The sequence below is a fragment of the Capricornis sumatraensis genome, chromosome 17 (genome assembly GCF_032405125.1).
Source record: "Capricornis sumatraensis isolate serow.1 chromosome 17, serow.2, whole genome shotgun sequence".
In the NCBI taxonomy this organism is placed as follows: domain Eukaryota; kingdom Metazoa; phylum Chordata; class Mammalia; order Artiodactyla; family Bovidae; genus Capricornis; species Capricornis sumatraensis.
In genome coordinates this window covers 69,191,297-69,209,879 of record NC_091085.1, presented here as the reverse complement: position 1 = coordinate 69,209,879, position 18,583 = coordinate 69,191,297, and the positions used below count along the sequence as shown (strand labels likewise).

Below are 18,583 nucleotides of genomic sequence, written 5' to 3'. Positions count from 1 at the left end.
ACGACAAAACAGAAGTGACAGAAGAAAAGTGCTAAAGTGCTCTTGGTGGTCAGTAGGAGGAGAGATTAAAACAGGTGGGGAACGAACAGCAAAGGCCTTATGAAGGAAGCAGTGACTCAGTTTGGCCTTAAGGCCTGGGGAAATTCCAACAGGTGGCAACGGGAGGAGAGTGTGAGGTGGGAAAGCACAGGGCATTCTCAGGAAACACGCTAGTCCAGTCAAGGCACAGGGCAGAGAGAGGGAATGGGAGATGAGGCTGGAAACGTGTAGGTCCAGATGGTACAGGGCTCGAATGCCATGCCAAGGAGCCTCAACTTTATATAGTTGGCAAAGGGGAGTTCCCAGAAGGCAATGAGTTATTCAGAACTTCCATGGAAGGTGGTAATCTGATAAAAGGAAAAAATTAAGGGGCAGAGCAGAAATGCAAGATAAAGGTGTGATTACTCCCTAAAGTTCAACAAAGGATGTGGCAGTATAGAAAGGAGGGGGCAGATTCTTTGATCCCAGGAAGGAGGGGAGGTTCATGCTGAATTACAATTCATCTCTTGAGAGCTTCTGCTTTGTCATTTTTTCCAATGCTTTTGGGATCTGTCTGTCTCTCCCACTGGCAGTTAGAGTCCGTTACTAACATCTTTGGCAGTCTGTGTTTCAGAAGACACATTTTTCATTCACTTTGTTTTTCCCTAAAGGATTCTATTTGGCAAATAAATTCCTTTCACTTTAAGGAATGACTTTTTAATTCATTTCTGCCAGTTTTTAAATAGGATGTTAATTTTGAAAAACTGGCCTCAATCCTATGCTATGTTCAACTTCAATCTGGTTTTTGAAGAATAAGTCAAATATTTAAATAGACTGCAAGGCTTTGAATCGACTCTAAATAAAAACTGGTATGCTTTCTGTAGAGTTCCTATTAAACACTGAAGTTCCTTTTCAATAATCTGTCTGTATACAGACTGCATAAAAGAAAACACTACTGCTTAAGTAAAGAGAATCAATTTTACTGCAGAGTTTAAACTCTGTGTTTTACAGACTTTTTATAACACACATGTGCATAAACCACAGCTTTTCTTGCTCTGTGACCTTAGATGAGTCACGTCCTCTTAAGGCCCTAATTGTTTCCTCAAGTGTAAGATCAAAGAATCATACAGTAGAAGCTAAGCAACGGGTTAAGCCTGACCTTCAAAATTGTAGTAAGAAGGAATTCTCACCATCTTAAAACATTATTCTAGAAATCTGAAGTCAAAGTGGTAACTACCTATGCTTTCAGTTTTCAGATCAATAAACCTTTTCAGGATTGTGGCCTTGTGTGTGGCACTATACCAAGCACTGCTGGGATAAGAATCAGTTAAAGACACAGTCTCTGCCTTCATATTGTCTAAAGCCCAGCAGGAAAACAAACATCATCATTATGAGATTAAATGGCAAGAAAATATAGACCTCAGGCTTTATCATTTAGATAAACTGAGTCTGAGAAAGAGCATCACAGGTCAGTGCCCCTAACCTTTGAGGACAAGTTAATGTTTATCCTCTGTCGGCAGCTCTCCCTTAGGAGGGAAGAGGCTGTGTGGAGAATGAGCGAGAACAGAAGGTCTTCTGTGCACAGTTTATAACTTTGTTAGTTTTATTTCTGTGAAATTATTATGGAATAAAGATCTTAAGTGATGAGGTATATCCCAAATTCAGTTAATACCTCACTTCCTTAATTTATATAATATTAGAAAATACGAAATTGACATCTATTACTTAAGTCTTATCATGAATCTAGAGAGAAGGCCATATGCTAAAACACCTGTGACATCATGGTTACGTCTTCCCTGCACTCTGAGCCTGACCACAGCAATGTCATAGTGGAAAGAATGACTGGTATCCATAGAAACATCACCAGACTGGGACCATGTAAAAAGCTGTAACCTAGCAACTGATGACGAGAGGTGTGTGTAGGGGGAATTCTTCCAGTTCAGCAAATGATAAACATGCAACACTGAGTGCAACTAATAATACTAGGGCAGTGTGGAAAATCTGACAGATCTGTAGAGAACTGGGAATGTCAGGCTTCTTTTTAAAAAAGCAACTTGTACCATGCTGCTTAATTTTAAACAGGAAAAGCATGTAAACACCTCCTCACTGCCTATAGTATCAGTTGTGTGTATGGAAAGTACCTTACACATCATGACCAGAATGGAAAATGCATTTTGTAGTGGCACCAATCATTTCAACCTCTAGCTCTCATTATACAGAGGCAATGAATTTTGTTGAGAGGAGAAACCATCGCTGGTCTCAGAGAAGGATGGATGTATTCTATATGTAAAGAAGGCAACATTACAAAGCTCCCAGATTCCCCATATACCACATAAATGTGAGAATGTTTCCTTTAGGCATTTTCTTTTCAATAGAGATCACATAAATATCTATATACATGGATATTTAGAGAGTGGAAGAAACATCTAGTTCAATCCCTCATTTTACAGTCACAGTCTGAGACCCAGAGTGAAATTTTTTTAAGCTCAGAAAGTTAGTGACAGAGCATGGGCTAGAACTGAGGTCTTCTGTTTTCCATGCCAACCCTTTCCATTAAAGGAGAATTCCATTTTTTTTTTTTTTCGTTCATGTCTAAAGAGGAACATCATTTGGGTTTTATCAGAAGGAAAAAAAAAAAAAACCACTGGGATCTTAGGGTTAATCTATTATAACAGTTAATGTTACCCTATTTAATATAAAAATGAATGTGTGTCATAGCTCAGTCAGTAAAGAATCTGCCTGCAATGCAGAAGACCTGTGTTTGATCCCCCGGTTGGGAAGATTCCCTGGAGAAGGAAATAGCAACCCACTCCAGTATTCTTGCTTGGAGAATTCCATGGACAGAGGAGCCTGGCAGGCTACAGTCCATGGGGTCCCAAGAGTCCGACACAACTTAGAAACTAAACCACCATACTACCCTAGAGCAATTTGAAAAACATATCCTTTTTCTTTGGAAATTCTATTCCAGGTTATAGCTTCAAAGGAATTTATTCAAATCTGTGATTATCAGAGATATTGCCTGAGTACAAAAGACCAACAGTTTCTCTATTTGAAACAAAATGGTATACATGGCACTGTTACAATGGTCTGCCAACCCACTCAGCTTCCTTAACTACTTACTAATGGATTAGTGATTTACAAATCATGTTATAATATACAGGTGAAAAAACATTTTTTACAAGTAAAATATTAAGAACTTTAATACATGAAACATAAAACCGCTCAGGTTGAAATGGAAATGGAGGAGGGGACAGGAATCCACCAGCGAAATGTCCCTTTCAGCTCTTCCTTCCTTCAAACTATTCTGAGGTACCTCTTGGAAACCTATGGCTCCTCTGATCACAGTTTGAGAACCACTGATCTAAACCAATGGCTGTCCAAGTTACGAGCGTGGTGTGGGAGTGGGTTTCCCTCTCCATATGCCGTCCCATATACAATCTTATAAGAAGCCTCGATAAACAGATACAGATAAGGGTAACCTCTTATCAATATGAAATATTTTATAAATTTAACTAAGATTTAAAAGATCATTAAAAATAACTAGGTCTTTAAAAAATTTTAAATTGGAGGATAAGGAAGATAGTGCTAGCTTTACTCCGTATCAATGTAATTGTGGATTCAGCTTTTATTTTAAAGCACTGAAGTAGTTACAAATGCGACCAGTTTCTACACAGTTCATCTTACAACAGTGTCATATTATTCAGTTAACAGAGAGGGCACAAAGGCAAGGTAAGCTGGCAGCACAACCTGAGACACCAATGGTCTTTCACTCATTTAATGTGGCATTCATCTTAGAGAGCACATGATGTGTATTCTGGTAATGACTCTGCAAAGTGTGACAAAATCTTAAAAACAGTCAAATTTGTGGAATCTCCAAAAAGACGTTTTACAAACATTTTCTAGTCTAGTCCAGCTAGACTGGAAGTTCTTTTTCAGTTCTAAAAATTATGAGAATACTGGATCATTGTCCTGGACGCCAATGAAGAACAATGGAGAAGACACTGTCACAGTTAAAACATTATCAGCTTTTCTGCTGATTATGTTTACTCACTGAATACAGATACATTATTTTTCAAGGCAACAATATTTAGGGACCAGACCTGTGGGTCAGCCAGCATAGGTAACAAAAGAGTGCATAGTTTGTGGCCATTTTTTGTTTTCTCTGCCAGTAAAGGCCAACCTTACTATCACCTGCAATCATTTGCCAGGTATAAAACTTAGAGGCCTCACCTCACATCAGGCAGGGGCAGCTCATTTAACTCTGTTTCCATCACTCCAACACAACACACTTATCTGTCTACAGAGACCAAGGGAACTCAGGTTAAAAAAAAAGCTGACTACCAACGTACTAAGTCAAATCTAGCAGCATTAAGAAAACCTACTCCCACAGTGATTCATCTAAATCTTGGGCCTGGCAACACCCCAAACTTAGACTTAATGTGCCAGAACCTCTGGGTCTCCTCTTTTGAAAAAGATAATCAAAACACGATATAGTTGTAACTAACAGAACCAACCTAAGATTCCTGAATCAGGCACAGTTCTCTCTGGATAAATAACTAAGATCAGTCTCAAATAATCAAGATACGAATCTACCCATTAAAAACACCCATATGCTGAACGAACAAGCGATTACCACCTTAATGTGTTTAACCTACTAATTAGCAATAGTACCAATCTGGAAAAAGCTGAAAATGCTGTCTTCACAGAGAGCTCCTATAGGCAAAAACCTCTTTTCTTTTCTAGCTGAAGCGAGTCTCTTAACAAATCCTTCTCAATCTTCATAGTACCTCCTTGATAAATACAACCTGCTGAAAGTGGACCCTAAACCTCTGGATTCATTTTACTCAGTGACTCTGAAGTTACGGGGCATCCAAAACAACATACAGCAAATATCAACAGCAACAATAAAAACAAGCCAGTGAGATGGAAATACACGTGAAAAGGGTTTTGTTTCTGATTGACCACCTCTCCTAGAAAAGGTACAAAAACCAATCTTAACATCACTAGTTAATCCATAACCACTTTAAAGCCTTGAGCAATTCACTGAACTTCTGATGATCAGTTTCCTTATCTGTCAAATAAAGAATAACTGCTATCAGTTTCATCACAGAGTGGTAATGAGATCTGAGGAGGTCCCATATGTGTCCTTTTGGAAGTCTGAATTACTGATGTCTGGTTGGGAAATAATTTTGTCTTCAAAACTTCTTTCATGGATAAGCTGACTAAAAATTGCCATGTCTTTTTTTTATACAACACAAAACCGGTAAATGCAACAGACTCTAAGGAGAAGACAAGTAAAATACAGGCCCCTACTCCCAAAAGCCCATTCAATAATTAAAACTACTTTTGATGAGCAGCTGTTCATCTGTAAAGTGTTCACTGTAAAGTGTTCTAGAAACAAGGATGGTTGTGTGTCACCAGGCAGAGCCACAACAGTCACAATTTTAAAGCCTTTAACCCTGAGAAAGAAACCTGGGAGAAATTTGCTTCAAAAAGTACACGGATGCAGAGCTGCTAATCCCAAATGAGCTGTTTAAAGGACAGGGATCTGTTTACTCTTCAGGGGAAAATTAGTCTTTTCAGGAAGATTAGCTCCAGCTACTGTGCAGCCTACCTTCTTTGTGTGTGGATAAGACATTAGAGGCAGACTGAGGAATACAGCTTAGCATAGGCAGAAGACAGACAAAGCACCTGTTTGCACCAACTTCCTCCTACTCATGTCATGCCACAGACACCAACTCAGAAGAGGGGTTCTCCTAGCGGCTGAGAGTGTGGGGGACAAACGAGAAGAGGGGGGTCATAGAGGGTAGAAGTCAGGGCTAGACGGGATGAGAACTCATCTGAATACAGCTTCAGTCACTCTGAATAACTTCTTGGGGACAGTCAACAGAAGGCACTATAAAACAGAGCCTCAGGCCCTGAGAGTGCTCAGATGACTGTGGGAAATTTAATGCAGTATTTCACCTCAGTACAACAGAATTCTCACTGTTCTACTTATATGAAACCAACATGGATATTCAAAGGGTAGCTCAAACTTCATCCAACAGTAATTATTTGATTTTATATTCCAACCTTTCCTCTAGCCTTTGGTCTCTCAATTTAATGATGCCACCATTCCCTAGGGAGCCCAAGACAAAAATCCAGGAGTCATTTTTTATTTCTTTTCTTAACTCCCTGTCTCACATCCATCTGTTCCATTCAAAACTCTTGGCTGGTTCTACCTTCTAAACATACACCCCATCTAACCCTTCTCATCACCTCTATAACCAAAGTGACCATCAACTCTCCACTGGAGAGTGGCTTCTTCCCTGACCTCTAAGCTTCTGCTGCTGGCCCCTATAATCCGTTCTCCCACGGTAGCTAGAGTAAAATTTTAAAATAGTTATCGATCAGGTCTTGATACTCCTCTGCCAAAAGCAGATCACTGGCTTCGCAGCACACTGAATAAAACCCCAAATCTGTATCATGGCAGGAAAGGGCCTACATCATCTGGCCACTGACTACTCCCCTTTGACCTCATCTTCCTAAGCCAACGGCACCACAGTCACATCAGCCTGCTTTCCATTTATTCCTAGGCTGGAGAAGGTGTGGAGAAAAGGGAACCTTCGACACCACTGGTGGGAACGTAAACTGGTGCAGCCGCTAAGGAAAACACTGTGGAAGTTCCTTAAAACTAGAATTACCAATCCCACTCTTGGACATATATCCGGACAAAACTGTTTAATTCAAAAGGATAATGCACCTTTATGTTCACAGCAGCCTTGTTCACAATAGCCAAGACATGGAAGCAGCTTAAATGTCCATCAACAGATGAATGGATAAAGAAGATGTGGTACAGCCCAGAAATAAACCCACGTACCTACCGTCAATTAATCTTCGACAAACAAGGCAAGAATATAGAATGGAAAAAAACAGTCTCTTCAGCAAGTGGTGTTGGGAAAGCTGGCCACTTGCCGGTAAATCACTGAAGCTACAACATATCCTCTCAACATACACAAAAATAAAGACCTAAACATAAGACATGACACCATAAAACTCCTATAAGAGATCATAGGCCAAACATTCTCTCACATAAATTATACCAATGTTTTCTTAGGTCAGTCTCACAAGGCAACGGAAATAAAACCAAAAAATCTGCAGAGCAATGGACACATACCATAGAGAAAATGAAAAGGCAGCCTATAGAATGGGGAAAAATATTTGCAAATGATGTGACCAACAGGGGCTTAATTTCCAAAATATACAAATAGCTTATACAACTCAATGACAAAAAAACAAACAACCCAACTGAAAAATGGGGAGCAGACCTAACTAGACATTTCTACAAAGAAGAAACAAAGGCTTCCCAGGTGGCTCAGTGGTAAAGAATCCACCTACAATGCAGGAGACACAGGTTCAATCTCTGGATTGGGAAGATTCCCTAGAGAAGGAATGGCAACCCACTCCAGTATTCTTGCCTGGGAAATCCCATGACAGAGGAGCCTGGTGGGCTACAGTCCATGAAAGGGTCACAAAGAATCAGACATGACTTACTGACTGAACAACAACAAAGGTATCCTTAGGATATACGCAGCAATGTTGATACTAAGTGCTACAGGATAAACCTAACTCGACTCCCAGGAGGGTCAATTTTACACAAATATTTTTGAAAAGAGATTTGACTAGTAGACAAAACAGTTTTAACATGCTGATAAGTTCTGGGGAAACTTCAGATTCTTCCATCCTCTCAAATTAGAGAATCAACATTGGACTAGACGCAGAAATCTCATCTTCATGATGAGGATATGATGGTTACCATTTATTGAGCACTCACTATATGCTAGACATCATAGTTAGAGTGTACATACATTACCTCATTCCGTCCTCATAACATCAGAAAATAGTAATAATACTACTGTTTCCATTATACAGAGGACAAAACTAAGATTTTAAAAAGTGGAAAAACTTTCCCATACTCACCAAGCTAGTAAATAGCATAGTTGGTATCTGGTCCCAGGGCTGTCTGGGCTCCAAAGCCTGTGACCTTGATTGCTACCTCAGAAATTTGAAACTGAGGCAAAGGAACCCTCACCAGTCTTAAACTGGAAGAGCCTTAAGTAAGCCACATATCTTTTGGTCCCTCCAGTTTTTCTCAGCTATAAAATTAGGACAATTCCCATCCCTTCCATCATCATAACGTGGCCAAAAGCTTATGAGATATATATCATAGCATTCTATTTTAGAGCTGAAAAGAATCTTGGTCATACAAACACCTGAATATGAATGTTTATGGCAGCCTTATTTATAAAAGCTAAAAAGTGGAAACAACCCAAATGTCCATTTATTAATGAATCAATAAACAAAATACATTGTATCCATGCAATGGAATATTCTTCAACCATAAAAATGAGGTTTTGATACACACTACAGTGTGGGTATACCTTGAAAACATTATACTAAGGGAAAGAAGTCAGCCACAGAAGGCCACATATGTATGATTCTATTTACATGAAATGTCTAGAATAGACAAACCCATCGAGATAAAAAGTAGATTAATGGTTTTCAGGTGTCAGGGTGTGGGATGGGGATTAGGAGGAGCGAGGAATAACTGCTAATGGGCATAGGCTTCCTTTGAGAGGTGTGAGATGTTCTATAATTAGATAGTGGTGATGGTGAAATTGTACACTGTTAAAAAGCACATATTATGGTATATGAATCCTATCTCAACAAGTAAACATTAAAAAAAAACCATGGAGGCCATGGCAGCAAAGGAAATACATTTTAAAATACTTTGGAAGAATAAATCAACTATACTTCAACAAAAAAAATACTCTGGACAAAGCATCATGGAAATATCAACACATTTTAGATACCATACATTTCATGCTAATAAAAACACATTATTCACTCTGTAAGAAAAGCATGGCCTTCTACTACTTTTGCTGGTTGTTAACTTGTTCTAAGAGAATCTTAATTCACTTCAAAGTATTCCACTCCTCTAGTTCCTGAATACTCAGTTAATAAAATGATAATAAAATGCAATCTAAACTGGCTGCTGATGGAAACCCAAGGGGCTTGGCCTGCTTAAAGAGAGAAAAGAAAAAAGCCACGAAACTCACCAAGGGCCTACATTCAAGGCCAGAGAAGACAACAAGAATCTAGATCTAGTGGAAATGCTATCCTCCCATATTCTTCTGGGAACCACTTATCAGAATTGTCTATGGAAAAATTAGGCAGAGGAGTCTCAACTATAAAAACACTACCTTAGTAAAACAGCCATCAGCACTGAAACAAATTCTTGAACTTCATATTCTGCTTAACCTAAACATATTATCTCATTTCGATTTCAACAGTACTTGCATTAGATACAACTTTTTACCCCCATTTCAAAGATAAGGAGAGGAAGTAATAAACAAGGTCACCCAGTAAAGAAGCAGAGTCAAGATTCAACACGCATCCGAATTCTAAGTTCAGGGCTCTCCCTACGTTATGTTAAACTTGCTTTCTCCCACCACCTATCTTTCACCAGATCAAAAAGCAGAGTTGAGGCGGCTTCTGCTCATGTCACTTTGTAACATGAACTCAGCTCCCAATAAATAATTTCCTCTTAAATTGTTCTGGTTTGTTGTATTCCTTTCATAAGTCTCCATAAGAAACATTAATTCAGAATAAGTATTAAATGTTTTTGAACAAATAAATCAATCTGGCCAGGTTGACCTGGTCAATCTTTAATGAAAGGACTTCCCTGGCTGTCCAGGGTTCCTGGCCAATGCCGGGAACACTGGTTCAATTCCTGGTTCAAGAACCAAGATCACACATGCTGCAGAGCAACCAAGTCTTCACGCCGTAACAGCTACAGTCTGCACGCCCTAAGCCACCACGGTGAGAAGCCCGAGCACTGCAAGTGGAGAGTAGCCCCCGCTCGCCACAACTAGGGAAAGCCCATGCGGCAGCGAAGACCCAGCACAGCCACAAATCAATGATTTAAAAAATTTTCTCATGAATGATGGATGAAGTCTCAAAAACCTATAAAATCTTAAAAGGATAGAGATTCCCTTCCCAGTTGCTGAAAAAGGTTTTAGAACTGACTCTGAAAGGCTCCTGAGCTGGCCCTATAATGACTTCCTGAAGAACTGTCCAGCTCTTCCTTTCCAGCCAATCAAATGGCAGTCTGATTCCCCAGCGAGAAGCTTGCAGGCAGCTCCACCACCACCTGAACTCTCACCTTCCCATACATTCTGAGAGCTCCTGTGACTCGCTCTTTCCCAAGCTTTTGGCATCTCCCCGCTTCGGTCTCTCCCCTGCCCTCTCTAGCCCCCGGGTGCCCTTGGTTCCATCCTCTCCTCCTGTTGCCTCTCCTCCTTCCTCTCCCTTTCTCTAGTGGTAGCATTTACTTCGTACTTCCTGGTGAGGCACGAGGTTTAGACCAGTCTCAGGGTCCCCATGCCCCTGGAGGAGGGTATGGCAACCTTCCAGTATTCTTGCCTGGAGAATCCCCATGGACAGAGGAGCCTGGTGGGATACAGCCCACGGGGTTTCTTTCTTTCTTTTTTTTTTTTTTAGCCCACGGGGTTTCGAAGAGTTGGACACGACTGAGCGACTAAGCACAGCACAAGGTCCCCATGAGAAGCAACTAAGATACAACCTAGTGAAATAACTTCACATGCTCTAGCTGAGCCTTTCCCAGAGGCCTAAGCACCAAACACTAAGCATGCGGACAAAGGCAGTGCTCTCCTAAGAGCATCTGTGCTTAGGGATGCAATCAGAGTAGTTCTTTTTTCCTCTAAAACAAGTAACTGAACTCGTTTTATTTTCAATACATAAGAAGGCACGAGGTATAAAAGTAAATCCAGCTTTTAATTTTTAAAAGTAAGTGGCTTTAGAGACCAGGGCATTAACAACATTCCTGTATTTGTTAAAAGGTGTGCTCGTATTTAAGTTAGATTTCCACCTACTCAGCTCTCATACTCCTTCTTTGCATTGATTTTACAATCTTGACTTTGATTAATTAATACTTCTATGACACTACACTATAAAGGTACAAATAAAGAACTTCTACTTAATGTAGAAATAAAGAGAACACATTTTATATATACAGCTACACATACCTCCTTTCATATTTAAATAATAAGAAATGTACATTCACAATGAAAATCATTTGCTCTAGAAATTTTCCCTAAGCTTTTCAGTTTAAAGATGGCACCATTTGGACCTTCCTGGTGGTCCAGTGGTTAAGAATCCACCTGCCAATTCAGAGTACACGGGTTCCATCCCTGGTCCAGAAGATCACACACGCCATGGAGCAACTAAGCCCAAATGTCATGGCTACTGAGCCCATGGGTCGCAACTACTGAAGCCTGGGCACCTAGAGCCCGTGCTCCGCAAGAGAAACCTGCACGCTGCAGCTAGAGGGTAGCCCCTGCTCGCTGAGACTGGAGAAAGTCCAAGCACAGCAACCAAGACCCAGAGAAGCCAAACATAGATCAATTAATTAATTTTTAAAAAAAGAAAAGAAAAATGGCAAATTTATTATTTTTTAAAGATGGCACCATTTAATATCCGAACTAAATGCATTAATATAATTTTACCAGTGGCAGACTTTCTCTAGGTAAAAGAATCACAGACTTGTAGAGCTATAAGGAACATCAAATCATTAATGAGATAGACTCCCACGTTAAATGATTGCCAAAAGCTCACAGTTGGCCGGTGACAAGCAAGGGTCTTTGCTCCTGGTGTCTAGTTCACCCCAGTTGAAATTCTCAGAGGTAAAAAACACTTGACTTACCGGTATCAATACCAAAGGCAACAAAAAAGAGAACTACTCTTACCATATATATGATGACATTAAACAGAAGCTCTGTTTCAACTTTTAGTATTTTATACCACAAATTCTTTTTTTCTAATACCATAAGTTCTTAACTCGTGACTCACCCTGCTGAGTTGGTCCAATAACCTTTGGTTCTGTTCTGATAACTCCTGGACGGCCCGTGTTTTCTCTCGATCTGCTTCCCGTAGATGAACCTGCTGCCTCTCCAGCTCATCCTGAAGCTGCTTCACATCACTTTCCAGCTCAGACACACGCCCTTCCCACTCGCCTTCTCGGTTCTCAAATCGTCTTCTTAGTTCATGCTTCTCTTGTTCTAAGTGCTGGGTGAAAATGAAGAGGATTTTTAAACTGTTAAAAAATTCCAGAGTCGTTAATTTTTTTTCTCTTTTCACACTCTTCTAACTTTTCTTTTTCCTAGTCAGTCAGCACAACAAAACACTCTGCTACATAGGACAAGTTGCCCATTTCACAGCTGCAAAAATATCCCTTTCAGCCAGAGTAGGGAAGGCTAACTTCACAAAGAGAACGCCATTCCTACTGAAATACTTAATGTTATTATGTTTATTCCTGTCCTTGGGCATGGGGGTTCTAGACTTAGGAACTCACCTGAAATTTAGTAAGTCATCTATTAATCAGTGAAATATACATAAGCAACTTAAAACAAGCCCTTGAGAAAGTTTCTTTTGCTGTCATCTGTTATGCTTGGCATAATACCAGGCACTTAGAATTTTCAGAGACAGAAAGGACTTCAGAGATCCTCCAGATCAACCACTTCTTCTTAAAATGAAGCCACAGAAGAGATTCTGCAACCAGCTTAAGGTCTGTTCTAGCAAATGCTCCCATTTGGGAGCTGGGATTGGGGTCTCTCTCACTTGACTGTTTAATGCTCAAAATCACAACTCAATAAATATTTGCTGCTCTATATAGCACTGCATTTCAAAATCATTAAGCAAGTTCAGGCCTACTTTTATTAAATCATGGCCTACAATCCTTGCATATTTATTTCTGATTCATTCATTCCTGAGTGCCTGTTATAGGTTAGTCATTGAAACAACGTTGAGCAAAAGAGACTTGGTCTTTCCATTTATGGGGTTTCCACTCTAGTGAGAGGTTGATAAAAGTATTATGTTGCACAGTGTGACAAATGGTATACAGGAAAAGTACAGATGGTTTGAAGGAGCAACAACAGAAAAGAACTCTTTTTGGGTTGAAGGAAATAAGAACATCTTTTTGTTTCTCTAAGATAAATACGAATGCCTCTTTTCAGAGGCAAGTATGTTCTCCTACTTAAAAAGCATGGTATGAGGACTTCACTGGTGGTCCAGTGGTTAAGAATCCACCTTGCAATACAGGCTGATGTGGGTTCGATCCCTGGTCCAGGCACTAAGATCCCACAGGCCTCGGAACGGAGCGACTAAGCCTCCATGACACACTGACTGACCCGTCCCACAACTAGAGAGCCCATGTGCCACAACTAGAGAGTCCATGCAACACAACACAACAAAAGATCCCACCTGCTGCAGCTAAGGCCCGATGCAGCCAAATAAATAGATTAAAAAAAAAACAAACAATAAAAAAAGCATAGCAAGTACCAAAAAACCAAGTAAATACCTCAGAGTATATGAGATGCATATGAGAAGTAAAGCAATGGTCCTCAACTTTTGCTGTCAGAAAATCTCTGGTATAATTGTTCAAAATATATCCTAAACACTAATTCCAGACTATGATTCAGTAAAGAATGGGATGAGGCCTAGGAAGGCATCTGTCTATCTACCCATTCATCTATTTAGGTTCTACTGGAAATTCTGATGCACTAAAGGCTGACTATCAAGCACTGAGATTGTTTCAACAAGCTAAGACGAGCAATTGCATCTTCTCCTTCAGCATACTCAGATTCACCTTGTGAATCTACACTCTTATTCTATCCAAGTTCTCACCTTTCAAATATTTTTTAGGATGCCTCTTTTGGAAAGCCTTAACTGGCAGTGTATAGTTATACAAGAAAATCAGTCTCATTATTCCACATCTGAGATGTGCCTAAAAAAAGATTTTTCTCTCAAGAGAGGGACTTACACTTCTCAGCATGAAAATTTTCTGTTCTATGCTTCCTTCATTTTGCTAAACTTCCAAAAATGAGGATGTTTTAGTCACTATACAAACTTCAGAAAGATAAGATGCAGAAGTAAGTGGTAATTACAATTCTAAAATTGTGATACTTGGTTTTATTGAGTTTTTCCAAAATGGAAAAGACTGAGCAGAAGGCAACAGCAAGAACTCAGTAATCACAGTATTACTGAGAGGCCAGATAGATTAGGCTTGTGTTCTAAAAGAACAGAGAGACTTAAAAATATTCCACAAACAGCTGTTAGTGAACAGCCCAACTAAGCGACTAAAACAATCTAATCCACATGCAGGAAGTGAGGCAGAGTTGAGGACAAGTGGCGCTGATCAATCTATTCTGTCCTTACATTTCTTCCTAATCCAGGTTTCCCAACACTCTGGGAAAAAAATCAAGACTTTCCTACTAATGAACATACAGAACTTAGCCTTCTGTCTATTCTGAGAAAAGAAAGGTTTCTCCTAGAATTACATTTTCAATGAAGTGCTAAATTAACCAATAAACTCTAGGAAGAATATCAGAAAGTGTAGCGGCCAGGCTCTGTCCATGCTATTCCCTGCTTCTTGGGGTTACACTGTACTTCAAAAGGTAATATCTACACCTGAAACTAATATAATGCTGTATGTCAATTATACCTCAATAAGAAATTGAAAAAAGTTAATGTCAAAACTGTCAAGGTCATCAAAAACAAGAGAAGTCTAAGAAATTGATACAGGAAAAAAGAGACTAAGAAGATACAGAAACTAAATGTAAGGGTATCATGAAACAGAACAAGACATTTGGCAAAGGCTAAAGAAATCTACATGCTAAGTCGTGTCTGACTCTTTGCGATCCCATCGACTATACACTCCATGGAATTCTCTAGGCCAGAATACTTTCCCTTCTCCAGGGGATCTTCCCAACCCAGGGATCGAACCCAGGTCTCCCGCATTGCAGGCAGATTCTTTACCAGCTGAGCCGCAAGAGAAGCCGAAAGAAATCTAATTAAACTAAATGAAAAAGTTAAAGTGTTAGTTGCTCAGTCGTGTTGGACTCTTTGCAAGCCCAGGGATTGTACCCTGCCAGGCTCCTGTGTCCATGGAATTCTCCAGGCAAGAATACTGGGCTGGGTAGCCATTCCCTTCTCCAGGGGATCTTCCTGACCCAGGGATGGAACCCGGGTTTCCTATATTGCAGGCAGAGTCTTCACCATCTGAGCCACCAAGAAAGCCTCATAGCTAATAATAATGTATTAGTATTGATTTACTAATTATGGCAAGTACTGGGGGCAGGGCATATGGAAACTCTGTCCCATCTTTCCAATTTTCCTGTAAATCTAAAACCATTCTAAAAACAGTTTATTTAAAACTCTAAGAAGTTAGTATCACTAGCTCACCTAAAATTGGTGAATTACAGAAATGGACTTCTGCCACGAACCAAAAAAGCATATTATTCTCCTAAGTCCAGGATATGGTTCTTGAAAAATACAAAGAAAAAAAAAATACTATTTAAGTGGATCAAGCACTGAATGCAAATAAGGACTCCTGCATTTGCTTACCTAAATCTACTACCCAATTATGTAACCATTTTCACCTTACCTTTTTTTAACAAAAAAGTTTAACAAGAACATTTATTCTTTTTTTTTTGGCCATACTGAACAGTATGTGGAACTTCCCCAACCAAGTATCAAACCTGGACCCCTGCACTGGCAGATTCTTAACCACTGGGCCACCAGGGAAGTCCCAACATACTTGTTTTGCCTCTTAAAAAAAAAAAAGTAGTGCTAGAATCATTAGAATTGGACTAGGGAAGAGGGAAGAAAATGTAACCTAGGGAAGAGACTACCTCTGCATTAAGAGAGAATTCACTCTTACCTGGAATGGGGGAAAAAGAGAATCCTGGGCTTTAAAAACATATTTTTAAAAAACTAAATAAAGATTAAATCTCTGAAGAAAAAAGTATATAAATGTAAGTTAGTGCCTTAGATCATAGCATACATAACATAAAATTTATCACCTTATCCATTTTTAAGTGTACCGTTAGTTCAGTAGCCCTGAGTCCATTCATACTGTTGTGCAACCAACTTCCAGAAATTAAAAATAAACCTTTAACACTTGAGTTCATATGCTGACCTGAGAGGAGTGAAGATTTTTAAAAATAGTTTAATAAGAGTTTTAAACTATTTTAATATTGTCTATCAAGTCAACAGCAAAAAGTCAAATGTAATTTGTTCTTCTACAGTATAACCTTTCTTGTTACAGAATTTGAAAATCTTTTTCCTTTGGTGAAGACATGTATAAAGGTTCCAAGTGGAACCCAGGATGTGTTTAACTACATATTCAGGATTACCCTTGAAAACTATCACTCATCAAACCAACTGATATGATGTTCAAGACAGCTGTCTCTTTAATCAAGTCTCCCACTGAAGGGATTTCAAATCACAAGCATACATCTCTGCAGTAGTACTTCTATTTAGAGTCTGTAATCTAATCTCTTTTTCAAAAAAAGACACCCTTTTAGTCTGAGACGTCTACTTCAAGTGAAAATCAAACAATTCAATTCATTGGGTTGCTTTTTGGCAATCTACATACAGGTTTCACAACCACTTTTCAGAGAGGTATCTCAGGAGTTCGCCAACTGGCAGACCTAGTTAACAGGCCAACTGAACTACAGGGCACTCACTGGTTTCTTTTTTTTTCCTCTCATTTATTTTTGATATGTTGTTGGACTACAGACATACTTACTAGAGAAAAATTTCTGAATCTACACTCTGACCATTTGACCAGTAGCAGTGATATGGAAACAGGCAATGGTCAATTTCAAACCGTATTCAGGGCTGTACTATTCTCTTGTAACAAGAATAAAAAGAACTCATTGCCACCAAACTGGGAGACAACATTAAATGCATAGACAGAAAAAGATAAGCTCATCACCACTGCCACAGATGCACCTCCCCATCTTCACTTAAGAAAAAAAGACTCTCTCTAAAAACTTTTTTAGAAGTGGTGGCCACTTGTATCAGTTTCAAGGCCCTTTTCTAGTTAAGGGCAAGAAAACAGAAGCAAAAGACTCTGGTCCAGAGAATTGGCAGAAATCTTACAGATATTTTAAGGGGTATTTATAACAATGGTTAAAGTTATATGGTTCTCACAAGTTGCATTTGGCCATCCAAACGCATGTGTGAGACCCAGAACAGAAACAAAAGTACTGTTTAAATACATATATATACTGAAGTCCAAATCAAATCACAACCGTCACATGTTGAGCGCAGGCTCACCTGATTTCTGCAGTGGAACCATATTTCCTAATCCGTGAGTATCTGAAGGCTATATAAAGCTCCTTTAGGGGCACTTGTTTCCCACCATTCTGAGCTGAGGGGAAGTTAAGACAAGGGCATGTGGAAGCCCTTAACTCCAAAGCTAAAAAGCTTTAGGCTAACACCCTGATTAGCGATTAACTACCTCTCTGAAAACCTGGAGCATATTTTAAATGCTTTCCAACTCTGTAATTTCTGTGTGCAGGCATCACCTCAGTGCTGTATAAATTAGTCATACTGTAAGCTCTATTTTAGATGCTGTGTAGAGTACATATATAGAACGGCCCACAGCGTTTGGGGCCGTGCATGGACCCATTTGCTGTGAGCAGGGTAAGAAAGCCAGGTGTGTTCAAAGAATGCCCTCGTCTGATAACCCCAAACCCTCCATGCTACCCACCTTCCAGGTGGTTTTCTGTTAAGACAAGATAAGCAAAGAATGGGGTAAGGTGGGTGACTGCCTGGCTCCCGAAGCTACCCAGGGTCGGCGGGAGGGTACCTGGGCTCCCCCCCTCTCCCGCTTCCCACCTATCCCAGGAGGGACGTCCTCACCTCCAGCTTATCAGTCAGTTCCTTGTGCATCTGTTCGTACTGCCGGCTCATGTCCTGATTCCTCTCGAGCAATGCCTTGCCCAGTCGGGCCGCCAAGACCAGATCCTTCTCCTTCTGCCGGATCACTGACAGCAGCTCGGGATCCTGGGCGGGCGGCGGCTGCAGTCCGGCCGCCTCGGCTGGAGGCCCGGGCTCGGCCTGAGGATGCTCCCCGGGCTCGGACGGCCGTTCCCCAGCCGCCAGCAGCGCCAGCTCCTCCTCTAACGCCAGTTCCAACTCCCCGCGGCCCCCGGGGAAGGAGATGAGGGCAGCGGCGGTGGCGGTGGCTGGATTCCCGACTGCGTCCGCGGCCGCGGCGGGCAGCTCCATGCAGCAGGCGCTGTCCGGCTCGGCGGGTGCTGAAGCGCGGCCGGCCAAGCCCAGGGAGAAGGCGGACATGGCCCGCGCGCGCCGAGCCCGCAGCGGTGCGGCCCGGCCGGCGCGCGCCAGGCTGCAGGGGGGAGGGGCCCCGCCGCGCCGCCCCGCGCCTCGCCTCACGCCGCGGCACGCGCCCCTCGGGTCTCCGCGAGCCCTGGGCGCGGCGCGCGCCGGCCCGCCCCTCCCCCGCGCCGGCGGCACGCGCCCCCTCCCCCCGCCCCCGGGCTCAGCTGCTCGGCGAGCGTCGGGGAGGAGGAGGAGGGGGGGTGGCAAAGGGAAGGCTGAGGAAGGGAAGACTGCGGGGACGCGAAGCAGGAGGGGAAGTTGCGGGGAGGAAAGCCGCCCTCGCCGCCGCCGCCGGGTTTTCAGCCACCCTGTT

General features: G+C 41.2%; 1 protein-coding gene across 2 annotated transcripts in view; it reads right to left on the bottom strand.

The window, feature by feature from the left end:
- The window catches only part of BICDL1 (BICD family like cargo adaptor 1), an 83,561-nt gene extending 65,336 nt beyond the window's left edge, over nt 1-18,225 (bottom strand). For both annotated transcript variants that reach the window (XM_068990070.1, XM_068990071.1), the window contains exons 1-2: nt 17,788-18,225; nt 11,929-12,144 (exon numbers count right to left, since the gene is read on the bottom strand). In XM_068990070.1, the coding sequence (XP_068846171.1) occupies nt 11,929-12,144; nt 17,788-18,225 (654 nt within the window). The remainder of the gene's footprint in view (nt 1-11,928; nt 12,145-17,787) is intronic.
- Between the last annotated feature and the right edge of the window lie 358 nt (nt 18,226-18,583).